Genomic DNA, 15,662 nt, shown 5'->3' with positions numbered 1-15,662 from the left:
TAGCCAGTACATTTTCTTATATTTCAATTCCAGTTATTTTCTTTTCTTCTTTATATCTTCCTTCCAGCGAAGTTTTGCATCGAGATTCATTCCGAGATATTTAGCGTTGTTGTTATTTAATATTATGGATGCTTGTACGGTCTGTTTATAGGCACATGTACAGATTTACTTTCATTAATTCTTATTTTCCAAGCTTGTGTCCAATTAATTATATTATCACTTGCCTGTTGTAATTTTCGTGAGGCTTCTTCTCTATTGTCTCCGACAGCTATAATCGCAGTATCATCAGCAAATGTAGCCATCTTAATATTTTCCGTTTGTGGTATATCACATGTGTAGAGTAGATAAAGCATTGGGCCCAGTACACTTCCTTGTGGTACACCTGCTTTAGATTCTTTTATTGTAGAGTAAGCTTCTTCTTGTTTGACTCTAAACATTCTGGTTGTAATGTATGAATTTAATAGTTCGGTGTGTTGAATGAAGAGGTGATCGCTGAAATATAATCAGTAGTATATATATAATAAGTGTGTCAACCTTTTTTTTTGAAGAGAATTATGTTAATTAAGAAAAGTAATATTGCCAAAAAGTGTGTTTTACTATGGTAGGCTGGGGACTTTCCAATTGACCTGTTACTTGGATACTAAGCAATAACCATTATACTATAAAATATGCTTATTTAGTTTAACAGGATGCCCATTGGGAAAGTTCGTATTTTAAATTTGTATAGCATGATAACGGCGGTGCAGTATAATGGGAAGGATCTTGATCAACACACCTTCCAAGTGACATTTTTAACAAGCCTAGAATTATTATTTATTGCAAATCTAACCTATTGTGTCTATTTAGTCGTTCTGCCTTTTCTTCTTTTATAGCTTAATTGCTTAATTTAAACGCACTAAATGTCATGATAACATTTTACAGTAATAATCAGATGTATTTCGCAATTATATATTTATTATAATATTAATTATATATTTAAATAGCCAATATTTTTCGATTGGCATCCTCTATCTAAATTAACTGACTTTGATGATTCTGGAACCATAATTATTTTTTTTGATATATGCGTTAGAGAACCAGTATATTGAATGAAGAACAAAAAAAAAATGGATGCATGTACTAAAAAATATTAATACTAACTATAATTTGGTTGAATTTGACCAGATCATATAGAGTAAGTGAAACACAAGAATAAAAAAGTTATATATTAAGTATACTTACCAATAGCATAGCTGATTGCAAAATACAAACACGCGTTCCAATGTATGAGTACCAGAATGGCCAGTACCACCTTACAGATTCGGAAAACGTTGGGGTAATTTGTGTCAGTTTCCGTGCGTTCGAACCATTCCCACAATCGCGGCAGCTTGAACAGTCTATTGAGGCGTACTATGACGCTGCAAGGTACTTTCACCTGACAGTCGAACGGCCACCACCAGAAATAGGCCAAATCCGTTGGGAGTACCGCGAAAACGTCGGTTTTCCACGATTTTGATTGGAGATAGTGGGCTCGTAACTTCTTTGGATCGGTAACCAGAAGTCCTTGTTCCAGATAACCTGTAATTAAAAATTATCACGTAGTAAAACTACTTTCCAGTAATTTATTAATTAATAGTTTAATTGTCCGCGTTTTAATAGCCAAAGTCGGAGAGGAGTAAATTTGGTAAGTAAAAAGGATGTTGCAATAATTTGTACGTTAATTGATTAGAATACGTATGTAATTATAATAATTCGATGGAATTAATTGAAATTAAGCTTTGTGAGAAAATGCACACAAAAACGCATGCTAAATTGGACCTGGCCACTTTCTATACTACTTTCCATCCCCATACGAATGTGTCCACATTAGCAAATCGGTTGTCATAGTGCCTACAAACTATTTGGAACCCAGTATTTACCAAATGAGTATAAACATGTAGTTTTCATTAAATCTCTAAAAAAAGCTCCAGTTCTTATACTAAACTTAAAAAATATTTAAAAAATTGAACCAACTTTAAAAAATTAATAAGGAACTCACTGAAATTAAAAAATAATAAAATAAAATATAGTCTTTTTAGTATTAGATATTTATTCAATAAATTACGCAGTTAATTTATTTAATATTACAATGTGTAGGCCTAGTAAGTGCAGCCCGTATGAGGAAAACTAGGATTAAACAAACAATGGTTGAAAATAAGGAACGCTTCAGCCCCCGGGGTCCGCTCTCTAGCCTATCTGATCTAGGTGATCTGACAAATATTCTAACTATAACAAAAAATTGTTCTCCGCGCTGGGAATCGAACCTGTGCCCTTCGTTAGGTAGCTAAACGCTTTAACCATAGAAGCAGTACAGTTAGTTAGTAATAATGGCTTTGGCACTGAACTACTTCCGATTTTTCGCCGTATCAGCTGAGCGATAATATTATACCCAAATATCTGATAATTTTAGATAAAAAACATACGTGCTTTGAAATTTGAGCGTTTTCCTCGATTTGCCCCCTTCCCCTAATCAGATGAAGACTTGGTACCAATAGGACCATCCCAGAAATGCACTTTTTCGAATAAATAAAGACATTTGAAAATCGGTCCATAGTTCACGAGAAATCGGCGAACATACATTAAAAAATATACAGACGAACATAGAACCTCCTTCTTTTTCGAAGTCGGTTAATAAAAAGTTTAACAGGTCAACTGAAAAGTCCCTGGCCTGACACATAGATGGCGCTACTAGAATTAAATCCATATGTTTTTTAGTTAGCCACAACCCTCAAAAGATGCGTGTGTAAATTTGACAGTTGTCGGATCATTAGTTTGTGAATTATAACATTTTGAGTGAAGCAACTTTTGTTATTGTGAAAAAAATGGATAAAAAGGAATTTCGCGTGTTGATAAAATATTCCTTTTTGAAGGGATAAAATACAGTTGAAGCACAAACTTGGTTGGTTGGCTTGATGCCGAGTTTCCGGACACTACCCCAGGAAAATCATACATCAAGTATTGATATGCTAAGTTTAGACGTGGTGAAATTTGCACCGAAGACGGTGAACGCAGTGAACGCCCAAATGAGGTTGTTCCCGATAAAAACATTAAAAAACCCCACAAAATGATTTTGAATGACCGTAAATCGAAATTGAATGAAATAGCAGATACTCTAAAGATATCAACTCAACGTGTACATCATATCATTCACGAATATTTGACGCTCGTTCACTTTTGACCAAAAACAACGACGAGCCGATGATTCGGAGCAGTGTTTGAAGATGATAAGCGTAATAAACCTGAGTTTTTGCGTCAATATGTGACAATGAATGTTAACAGCTCCATCATTTCAATAATTGCACCCGAAATCCAATCGACCGTCATCCGAGTAGACGGCACAAGATGAACCCGCTCCAAAGCGTGGAAAAACGCAACAGTCAGCTGGCAAGGTTATGGCGTCTGTATTTTGGTATATGCATGGAATAATTCCCATTGACTACCTAGAAAAAGGAAGGATCATCAACAGCGACTATTACATAGCTTATTCACATCCGCTTATTGTTTTTCTATAGCTCTATGCAGAGAGGTGTCTTTTGTCATAAGGACTATGTCGTCGGCGAATGTTCTAAGTACCGTTTTTTTTGTCGTTGGTATATCAGCAGTGTTGATACAAGAGAGTCTTGGAACCTACCTACGGAACGACCCTGCAGAACTACAACCGAGATAGGTCTAAATGTTGAGAATACCCCTTCGTATATGTTATTTCAAAAAAATAGATCTGCAATATTTTGCTCATATTGTGAATCAATCTCAAATTTTACACCCGGTCAAATGGCTGTGAGACATCCAGCAATATTGCAAACCTTATTTTTTGTCAAACGCCTTTCACACTTTCGCTCAATTGTTGAGTGGTGATTTCGAAACCTAAGAATCTATATCTATAAACTTATATCGGCATGAATTACTGTTCGTTAGTCTGGCTAAAATAGCTGGACCTATTTATATAATGTTGGTCGTGAAATATTTGTGGAAGTTTAGGGAAAGTTTATTTAGTGAGACACTGATTAAAACTACTGGTCACTATTATGAAACAGCGATTGGAAAATATCTCCTTTAATACTTTACCAAGATTTATATTTAATACAAATGGAAATTAATGACATATATATCTAATGAATGATGATGATTTTGAATCGCATTCTTACTATAGTCGAGTAAACATTTACCAAATTACAAACTGGTTCCATCGCCAGATCCATTGCGTTCATTGGTTTCAGGGACGGGAAATAACTCTAACGAGTTCTTGACCAACATTCAGAAATACAATAGCAGCATATATATGAGTGGTTTTAACACGTTTTGATTTGAAGTTATCACATAATATGATAGAAGACTTCTTTTACCGACTTGTGATTATTTTAATGAAAAGATTTCATATATTCCATATCAGAAAACAACATGTACAACATGTATGCATTACCGAGAATTGACTAAAAAAATGGTGGAAACACTCTCTTTTTGTTGGCAGGGTTATCGAACAACCCAGCGGTTGGTCTAGGGATCAATTAATTTCGCGTTGATCCCAGGAAACAATATCCATCACGCCCTTCCGTGTAAGATTATCATCCGAACATCCGAGTCCATCAAACGGACAACAAAGACAAAAAAAAACAGATAGAGGAGACAGAAAAAAAGCCAACTGAAACAAAACGGTTCGGTTTCATCCGGTTGGCGTTGGATCCGCACGATTTCGCTGATCTGGGTCAGAATGAAATATCGACGCGGCCCAGGTCCGTCGATCAACGGCCGCTAAGACGCACACACACACACACACAGATACAGACACAAGCCGGGTGCAAAAAGACCCCGGACACCAGATCGAAATCTATCTAATTGTCTTTCGAATTTAATAAAGTAATTCGGGCTATTAGGGTTGTCTCGCAAGGGGCAGCGGCACGCAAACAGTATTATTTACCGCCGGCAAACACCACTTAACTCGGGCAAACACGGCCACTAATTACGAATAGAATCATCTCATCGTTTTGACGTTTATTGCGGCTTTGACCTCCGTCGCGACGCCCCGCTCCTAATTGATGGCGATCGTTCTTCGGTCGGGCGGAAGGTGGGGAGGTGGAGTAGAGGCTGGGGTCGTCCCTTTCATGCTGTTTGGAACGTGGGTCGGTATACAGGGGCGCAGATTAAAAGACCTTCCGCCGTTTGGACTTTAATGTAACGCGGCTATTGAAAAAATTCTGTTCCTCCAAGAAGGGAAGCATACTGTTGAGTAGTTCCTTTTGCTGTAAACAATAAGTGTAAAGATGAGTTTATTTATTTAAACACCAAAAAGCAGAAGCATTTGCGGAATATCTAGAAAAACTTTCAAACCAAACGAAACTAATATTGAACATAATTTGCCGGACATAGAAGCTGAAAATTCGATGATTGAATTAGTCACGCCCAAAGAGTTAACCAAAGTTAATAAAACTGACATTAACCCCAGGAAATGACCAGGCTACGATTTAATAACAGGAGAATTACTGCAAAAACTACCAAAAAAGGGAATTATAAAACTCACCAACTTAATCAATACAGCGTTTAGATTAAAACATGTCCCAGACATTTGGAAGATGGCGGAAATTATAATGGTCCCAAAACATGGGAAGTCACCAAACGAAATAAAATATTATAGACCTATATCACTGCTGCCAGTAATATCTAAGGTTTTTGAAAAACTCCTGTTGAAAAGAATAAAACCGATCATAGAGAGAAAAAACCTAATACCAACACACCTGTTTGGGTTTATTAACAAACACTCAACAATTGACCAGGTCCACAGAATAACAGATGATATTTAAAAAGCCTACGAGAGTTAAAAAGTATGCTCAGCTATATTATTAAATGTATCACAAGCCTTCGATAAGGTTTGGCATGAAGGCCTTGTTCATAAACCACAGAAAATGCTACCAAAACAACACACCGAACTATTAAGATCAAACATTACAACCAGAATCTTTAGAGTCAAGCAAGAAGAAGCTTACTCTACAATAAAATAATCTAAAGCAGGTGTACCACAAGGAAGTGTACTGGGACCAATGCTTTGTCTACCTTACATTTGTGATATACCACAAATGGAAAATATCACGATGGTTACATTTGCTGATGATACTGCGATTATAGCTGTCGAAGACAATAGTGAAGAAGCCACACGAAAATTACAACAGGCAAGTGACAACATAAATAATTGGACACAAGCTTGGAAAATAAAAATTAGCGAAAGTAAATCTGTGCATGTGCAGTTCACCTATAATCAGACCGTACAAGCACCTACAATATTAAATAATATTATCATTCCATATAGCAACAACGCTAAATATCTAGGAATGAATCTTGATGCAAAACTTCGCTGGAAGGAACACATAAAGAAGAAAAAAAGAACTGGAATTGAAATATAGGAAAATGTACTGGCTAATTGGAAGAAAATCAATACATAATAAATTGCTATTATATGATCAAATACTGAAACCTATAAAAAAACACAAAGTTCAGTTATGGGTGTTCTGCAAAGAGTAACATTAATAAAATACAAATTTTTCAGAACAAAGTCCTGAGAGGTATTGTGGGTGCACCCAAGTATTATAGGAGTGATTACCTACATCGAGACCTTCAGATACCCACAGTAAGTCAAGAAATCAAGATAATTGCAAGGGGGCAAGAGGAAGGATTCCATTCTCATGAGAATGTTGAAATATTGCAGCAAATTAGTTTCTAGATGTAGCAGTTTCTAAGTTCCTGAGCGATACAGAAGGATTGGTGAAAAAAGGTTCATATTTTAATCCTGATTAAACGCATCACCTTAGAGAAGCAAAAGCTCTTATCCTGGCTCATATCCAAATTTTATTTACATCGATAGATGTTACTTTCCTCTTTTATTTTACTAATACCAAGTACCTGAAGTTCTCCATTTGTTCTATCTAGATTTCGTTGAGATTTACAGCAGCAATACTACACTCAACTCATATGATACTGCAGTCATAAATATAGTTATATTATTTTTGTATTAAAAAAATTTCGTATAATTAGATTGACTATTTTGAAAGACAGTGGAGGGACATCTCTTTGGCTTACACCGGCTCGGATCTCAAATGAATTTACTATCCGATCCGATCTCACACTTGCATCTAACTAATAGGAATACGATCAGACGCCTGAAGAAGTGAATATTTTTTAATGGAACCTGTTAAGCTTCGAAATCTGCCAAAAGAGTCTTCTCGCGAGCTCTTTAAATTATCATTTTTAAGACACTCATATAAACTCCTTTCCGACAATTGACAGGAGACTTATACCGCGATAACTTTTAGAATGTTGCTATCGCATTTTTTAAGTGTAAGCTGTGCTGACAGTGCTCTTTCTTGTCACTAAATTTGTATAAGCAGCACATGAAGTCGTTGAAAGAATGTTTCTCCAACGGCCTTTATTATTTCTGTCACTGCTAGGCCGATACCAGCGGTCTTACAACATTTAAATGCAATTCATCCATTCTTGGCTTCTCATCAAGAAACGATGTTTATGGAAGGTAAATTGCTGGCCGATTGTTCTCAATTGTTCGCTCTTATGTGAAAACTTATACATTTTAATGAATAATATTATTTGATTTGACTTAGACCATAGTAATGCAAGTCACTTTATTTTCCAGAAATAATTATATCAAATATTTAGGACACTTCCAGTTATTCATGTGCTCAAAAACTCACACTCAAACAGAATAGATTTATTTAAAAACACTTAAATGATGCCTACTACAACTAACAAAAGACTCTTTCTTGTTTTACTCTTCATTTCTGAGTTGGACTCAATATAACTATGGTTATTTAAGTGCAACTCTAGACTGTTGTACGGGCAAAATTCAAAATATTAGGTGAAATAATAGGTGAGTGCATACCTAACCTAATAGTTAACCTAACTGTTAAATCCTATGGATCTGATATTTCACTACATAAAGTAAGAATTTTCCATGTGGTATTAGTGAGTTATTGAGAGTTCGCAGGCACTATCATGGTTCTCTTTAACTACCACTTGTTCAGATTGATGGAGCATGACTGATACACAGATTCGAAATGCTGTAAAAGGTGGACCACGCATATGTATAGTTCAGTTTACATGCCATGTCTTATAGGTGGAGCAGCATATTCTGCCACTGCTAAAAGTGAAAGATTTCCAAGAAAAAACAAACATATATCATGTACAATTCAGAAATACGAATAATAAAAAGATAACAGAAAAAAGAAAGTTGAAAAAAAAGAAAGAAAGAATTAGCAACAGCTAAGAACTGAAGGGAATGAAAGAAAATTTAATAAGACAAAAGAGCTGCAAGAGCTGATCCAAAGTGAACAAAACCAAGGCATTCAAGAATATTTAGAAAATTTGACATCAACTGACGCTACAGACTATTTGTTGTGGAAAGCAACAAAAAAACTTAAGAGACCCCAGCAGCATAACCCACCTATTAAAACTAATGAAAATAATTGAGATAGAAGCATTAAAGAGAAGGCCGACATTTTCTCAAAACACTTAAAAAATGTTTTTAAACCTTTCCAGTCTGAGCATAAAGATGACGAAAATAAAATTAGCTTTCTAAATTCACCATTTAAAATGGCCTACCACATAGAAAATTAACGGTCAAAAAATTTAAACAAACAATAATGAGAGAGATTAATATTAAAAAAGCTCCTGGTTACGATTTAATTACCGGTAAAATTTTACAAGAACTATCAGAAAAGGGTATACAGCTATTAACATTTATATTTAATGCTATGCTACAAATTAGCTTCTGGAAAGTAGCTAAAATATTAATGATTCTCAAACTAATACTTAATAATTAGATAAAGAAGCTAAACTATATAATAGAGAAAAGAAAAATAATTCCATAACATTAGTTTGGGCTTCGCAATAATTATGGAACTATGCATAGACTTGTAAACAAAACAAACATGGACCCAAATGCCAAAAGATATTGTTCGGCTGCTTTCCTAGACATATTTCAGGCTTTTGACAAAGTACGGCAGACGGGCTTGCAAGTTAAATTAAAGAAATTTCTCCCTCATTGGACTATCATTTAGTAAAATTGTATCTCACTGACAGACATTTTACTATAAAACAAGGCGTTGAACATACCGAGTTACATCCGATATATTCAGGAGTTCTGCAAGGTAGTAATCTTCTATATACAGCCGATCTAGCCACTACAAAAATAACTACTAATACACAGACCACACAGCAATCTTAGTATCTCATGAAGATCCAGTCACAGCATCAATGAACCTACAAACCCACCTAGAGCAAATACAACTATGGTTGAAGACATGGCGCATTAAAGCCAATAAAACAAAATCGACTCATATAACTTTTACCCTGCGCAGAAGAACATGTCCATCAGTGATTATCAATCATTGTCAACTCCCTTAAGTAGAGGATGTTACGCCTAACCTGGAAGAAGCCTAACCTGTAACTTTCTAAATGAAAACAATTTGGACATAAATTATATCAAATGTATTGTTTCATCGGCCGCAAATCCAACTTATCATTAGATAACAAGGTATTGCTGTGTGAGTCTATACTCAAGCTTATATGGTCATATGGAATCCACCTATGGGGTACCGCTGGCAAATCTAATATATCCATCATTCAACGGTTCCAAAATAAGTGTTGTCTGCCATTGCTGATGCTCCGTACTATGTTTCAAATGAAGTGATACAACGCAGCATTCCTCTAGAACATATAACGAGTGTAATTCAACGTGTTTGTGTGAACTACTTCGAAAGAGTGTCAGTGCATCCTAATGTACTCGATAATAAGCTAAATATGCGACGTGATAATGAAGTCCGTAGAGTAAAACGTAAGATATACTAATTGCCTATTGGGCAGATTGCGGAACCACTAGGTGTAATAAAAAATGTTTTATATGTTATATTTCAGTATATTATAAGCTTTGTTCTGCGGCAGTTGAAATAAGGGATCGGTGAAATGAGTAATCTCTCAGAACTTTTCAGAACCTTCACGATCAACAGTATCCATAGTACTGACATAATACACAAAACATGCTAAAGCATCATCGGCGGAGGGAGATAGTGGACGAACACCAAAGTTATCTGAGAAAAACCGACAGAAAAATGATTGTGACAACATAACGTAACTCGCAGTAATACTATTTCGACAAAAACAGTAGAGCGGGGAATCTTCTATAATTCTCCATAGAGCTAACATTAATTGAATCAACTGAAACAAACATAAAACTTGGATGTTTGATGATTGAAAAGATGTGGTATGATTCGATGAATCATCGTTTACATTATTTCTTAAAAACGCCTGGGCAACGCAATATGGACAACTCCAAAAGAAGCCTACGATCCGGAGTGTCTGTTTCCACCTTAAATAATTGAGGAGATTCTATTATAATTTAGTCGTGAATATCGTGGTATTCAGCTAGTCCTCTCATTCATATCGTTGAGGTGCATCAAAATCACACATCTTTAGTGGTCAGCACTATCGCTAGATCTCAGCATAACTGAACAGTTATGCGGAGTTTTAGAGCAGAGTGAGGAGTACTATCTCCATCTCCAACATCATTGTAGCAATTGACGGATGTTTTGGTAAATGAATAGGATTACGTGCCGTTGGAAACTATTCAAGCACTATTTGTGGAGCTGTTAGCAAATTGTAGCCCAACGTCTTATTATTAAATAAATACTCTGAATATATTAAATAATATTCATCTCCTGTAGATTGTACAATTTTTCTCACTAAAAACCTCTTAAAGTGAAAAAATGACCAGAATACATGCCAAAACTTGATATAAATAGGTTTAAAAAAAACTTAGTGTTAAAATTCATTAAGTAATTTCTCTTTTCTTCCAATTCAATAAAAACCTAATGATAAAGGCAACAAACGTTTAAAAGAAAACGGGGTTGAGATAATAGAGCCATTAATTTAATACCGTTCGTTATAACGTTTATCAATTTAATTATCTTTATAGATTCCAATGACTGCCAATGAAATGTGTTCAAAAAAGAATAATAACTCAAGAAGTAATATTTATGCTAAAGCTTTTAAATTAATAAATAAGTATTCGGTTGATACTAAATGGTTGGAGAAATGGAAAACCCAACATTATAAGTATGAGGTGCTTGCGGGTATTCTGATCAATTGTTCGGTTTAAACAGGCATTTATTGAACAATTAAACAATTATTTTCAATCATAGGTATAGTTTCCATCTTATTACCATCTTTATAGCAACTTGTCGATACCCGAAAGAACAATGTTGGTTTACCAGTGATTAAATCATCAACCCATTTCTACTCTTCTTTGGAATCATGCACCAGCATATTTCTAGTGCCCATTTTTTTGAAATGGCATTATCAGTCAATTTGTGTTTTCCTTTCTATTTAGAAGAGACATCTGGAATCTGGAAAGAGTTTGTTCATCAACTGAGAAGCCGCCTTAAACTCTTTAAAAGTTTGAGCCAGGCTTAACCTGACTAATTTTGAAATACTATTTCACCACATTTATATATTCAATTACCTATCCCGGAATAAATGTTATTTCTGTAAGAAGAGTTGAGATCTGAAATAATGTTATGTTAAATGCGTGCTAAGACTGTGTGCGACGTAGTCGTTTTTGTCACACTCGACTAGTTGTATAGTTACAAGCCCTATCGCTATATTGTTTTAAAAATTATATGTTATAATTATGCATTCTAAGGCACATCGACGGTGTGCGGCTCCTGAGTATAATAATGCACCTATAGTAGTTCCAAGGCAAAAAGATGGAGGTGAGATATATGTAGATAAACGTTGCAAAACGAAAACCAGCAGATATAACTTAAACGTCGGTAATCTATATCTATGAAGACCATTTTGATAGTAGGTATTTACTATTTTACTACATTTTATTAACAGGTCAATTGAAAAGTCCCTGGTCCATTTTTTTTATTCAACATAATTCCCTTCAAGGGCGATACACTGATTATAGCGACTCTACGACTTTTCGATACCATTTTTGTAGTACGATTTGTCCCTTGCTCCAAAATAGGCCTCAGTTTCGTCAATCACCTCTTCATTAGACGAAATTTTTTTGCCAGCGAGCATTCTTTTGAGATTTGAGAACAGGAAATTGTTGCTGGGGGCCATATCTGGAGAATATGGTGGATGAGGAAGCAAATTGAAGCCCACTTCACAGATTTTTGACAGGGTGCATTGTCTTGGTAAAGCAGAATTTTCTTTTTCTTGAAATGCAGCCGTTTTTTTGGCGATTTCGTCCTTCAAACGGTCCAATAACGCTATGTAATAGTCGTTGTTGATAGTCCTTCCTTTTTCAAGGTAGTCAATGAAAATTATTCCACGCGTGTTTCAAAATACAGACGCCGTAACTTTGCCAGCCGATTGTTACGTTTTCCCACGCTTTGGAAGACTGTCGATTGGACTTCGGAGTGAAATGATAGCCATGTTTCGTCGCTTGATCATCTTCAAACACTGCTCCGAATCATCAACTCGTCGTTGTTTTTGGTCCAAAGTGAGCTAGCGCGGCACCCACTTTGCACAGAGCTTTCTCATACCCAAATATTCGTGAATGATATGATGTATATATTTAGTTGATATCTTCACAATTTACGATCACTCAAAATCATTTTGTGAAATTTTTTTAATGTTTTCGTTACCACGTCTAAACTTAGCATACCTATCCTTGATGATTGATTTTCCTGGGGCAGTGCCGGGAAACTCGGCATCAAGCCAAGTTTTTGCTTCAACTGTATTTTTTACCTTCAAAAAGCAATATTTTATCAACACGCCAAATTCATTTTTATCCATTTTCACAATAACAAAAGTTGTTTCACTCAAAATGCTATTATGTACAAACTAGTGATCCTAAACCTATCAAATTTGTACACGCATCTTTTGAGGGTTAAGGCTAACTAAAAAACATATTTAATTCTAGTAGCGCCATCTATGTGTCACGCCGGGGACTTCTCAATTGATATGTTAATAAATTGCAATTATAGAAGCAATTATTGAAACCTATGTCTTTGTCGGAGGTGGCTGCTGGGCCCTCAGTGGTTCGCGATTTCTTCACCTGTCTAGTGATCTGAAGTACCTGAACTCCTATGCTTAACAGGAGAACCGTCAGTTGTCAATTTTGACTCTTTTTCGTTTCTTCATGAATTCTCAAGAATATAAGAAGCCTCAACATCTGTATCAACAAATATATCGATATTATCATTGGTAAGAAAGTCTTATTAATGATATTAATGTTGTCGTATAATAGTAATAAATACTAGTAACAATGTAATAAAAAATAATAATAAATAATAGATAGTTATCATAAGGAATACTTATTGCTCATTGGGCAAAATATAAAGACATTGAGGGTCATAACAGAAAAAAACCTCCCTATATTATAAAATAACAATCAAAGCATAAATTCTAAAGGTTCAGCATATTGTAACTCCACAAACTACCAACCCCATACAGGAATATAACGTACACAAAAAACAAATAAAGGATGTAAAGCGGGAAAAGTGGGGTGCCGCCTTTGCGCCCATTTTAATCGCGTTACGTCAGAAATGGCTCAAATATTTGCAAAACACTCGCCGTCGCTCGCACTAGAAGCGAAAAAAGCAAACCAATAACCCCCCCGGCCGTTAGAAAAATTATGAATGATAATTTTCTCATTTTACGCGCTAAACTCGAAGTGATATTTCCTTAATACGTCGACAAACAAGGGCGGGCCGACCGGAACGAGTCGCAAGCCCTCCTCCTCCCTTTCCCTCCTGCCCTCGCCGCTCTTTGTCGCGCGTGCTATATCTATTGTTCTACGCCGTTTCCTCGATCCCGGCTCGTGCGTCGTTCTTACCTTCGTGTGCGTGTACCAGGGTGTCGAGGATATAAATCAAGTCGCATACGTAGTCCAGGGTCCACCAGAGAGCCGGTACGGAGATGTTTAGCTCCCAGAATACCGCCCTGCCCAATACGAACACGACATTGTAGAGAACAGCCAGCGATACAACCATTAACCACTGAAAAGAAAACAAATATTTTTATTAGTTGCGTCTTTAATCACGCCTATAAATTAATTTTAAATGATTTACAACAACTGGCGTTACTGGTGTTAATCGCATTGGGTATATTTGTAACCAAATTCATGTTCAAGTCTCATTGAGAGACTTCACTTTTCCGTAAATATTAATTAGTCGAAGTGTGCATAAAAAATATTTCAGTACGTTGAAAATGTTTGAATTTGTACCGAGTAACTCGTAGTTGCGGGAGTTTTACTGAAAATTTTGAAAAAAAAGGCGACTGAAGGTCATCGAATGCTGTGTCAAGCTTATATTATATTATTATTTATTAAGTTAACCATGCTTTATCGATTTCGCTATGTGAATACAGATTCCGGTGTTTAAAAAGTGGTTATTATTACACCGAAGGCAAAGAGCGTCTAAATGTGAAGAATAGAAATTGAAGGCATTATTCGACGAAACCATTAATAGGGATGGCTATCGACTGTAATTGATCCTAGTGATCGGCACAAAAATGTTATATTTCGGCATGACCTCACTCGACCACATGAACCCGTGAAAACATACTTAACAGGTCAATTGAAAAGTTCACGGCCTGGCACATAGATGGCGCTACTAGAATTAAATCCATATATTTTTTAATTAGACTTAACCCTCTGAAGCAAAAATTTGGCTTGATGCCGAGTTTTCGCATACTGCCCCAGGAAAATCAACCATCAAGGATTGGTATGCTAAGTTTACATTAGGTGAAATGAGCATCGAAGACGATGAACGCAGTGGACGCCCAAAAGAGGTTGTTACCGACGAAAACATTTAAAAAATCCACAAAATGATTTTGAATTACCTTAAATTGAAATTTAATGAAATAGCAGACACTCTAGAGTTATAAACTGAACGTGTACGTCATATCATGCACGAATATTTGGGTATGAGAAAGCTCTGTGCAAAGTGGGTGTCGCGCGAGCTCTCTTTTGACCAAAGACAACGACGAATTGATGATTCGGAGCAGTGTTTGAACCGATTTGTTCGATATGTGACAATGGATGAAACATGGCTCCATCGTTTCACTCTGAAGTCCAATAGACAGTGACCCGAGTGGACTACATACGATGAACCCGGTCCACACCGTGGAAAATGTAACAGTCCACTGGCAAGGTTATGGCGTCTGTATTTTGGGATGCGCATGGAATAATTTTCATTGACTACCTTGAAAAAGGAAGGACCATCAACAGCTACTATTTACATAGCGTTATTGGACCGTTTGGAGGACAAAATCGGTATTGAAAAGTTGGAGGGTCGCTATAATCAGTGTGAAACACCCTTGAAGGGAATTATGTTGAATAAAAAAAACTAATTTTGCCAAAAAAATGTGTTTTACATTGGTAGGCCGTGGACTTTTTAATTGACCTGTTAAGTATTAAAATGGGAAGTGCTACTCCATCCGCCATAATCTCGAGGCTTCTGATTTCTACTTGTTCCGACATATGAATCGTGACCTGTTTGACCACCGTTTCATTTTTAATGAAGATATCAAAAAATGCGTCTATCAAAATATTGTTCTTTAGAAATGGAAACCATAAATTGTCTGAAAGTTGGGAACAAGTAGAGGCTATCGATGGACAATACTTCCAATAAAAA

The 15,662-nt window shown here is 35.9% G+C and overlaps 1 protein-coding gene across 3 annotated transcripts in view; it reads right to left on the bottom strand.

Annotated features, from left to right (window-relative positions):
• Positions 1–15,662, bottom strand: part of CngA (Cyclic nucleotide-gated ion channel subunit A) — a 195,868-nt gene that overhangs the window by 37,554 nt on the left and 142,652 nt on the right. For all 3 annotated transcript variants that reach the window (XM_076416227.1, XM_076416228.1, XM_076416229.1), the window contains 2 exons: positions 13,862–14,024; positions 1,222–1,557 (listed from right to left, as the gene is read on the bottom strand). In XM_076416227.1, coding sequence (XP_076272342.1) covers positions 1,222–1,557; positions 13,862–14,024 — 499 coding nt within the window. The remainder of the gene's footprint in view (positions 1–1,221; positions 1,558–13,861; positions 14,025–15,662) is intronic.

This window comes from Rhynchophorus ferrugineus, unplaced genomic scaffold (genome assembly GCF_030347505.1).
Source record: "Rhynchophorus ferrugineus isolate W39M unplaced genomic scaffold, kcgeb_rfMv2 rfM10, whole genome shotgun sequence".
NCBI classification, from domain to species: domain Eukaryota; kingdom Metazoa; phylum Arthropoda; class Insecta; order Coleoptera; family Curculionidae; genus Rhynchophorus; species Rhynchophorus ferrugineus.
Note: the sequence above shows the minus strand (reverse complement) of the source record. Positions and strands in the feature narration are given on the sequence as shown.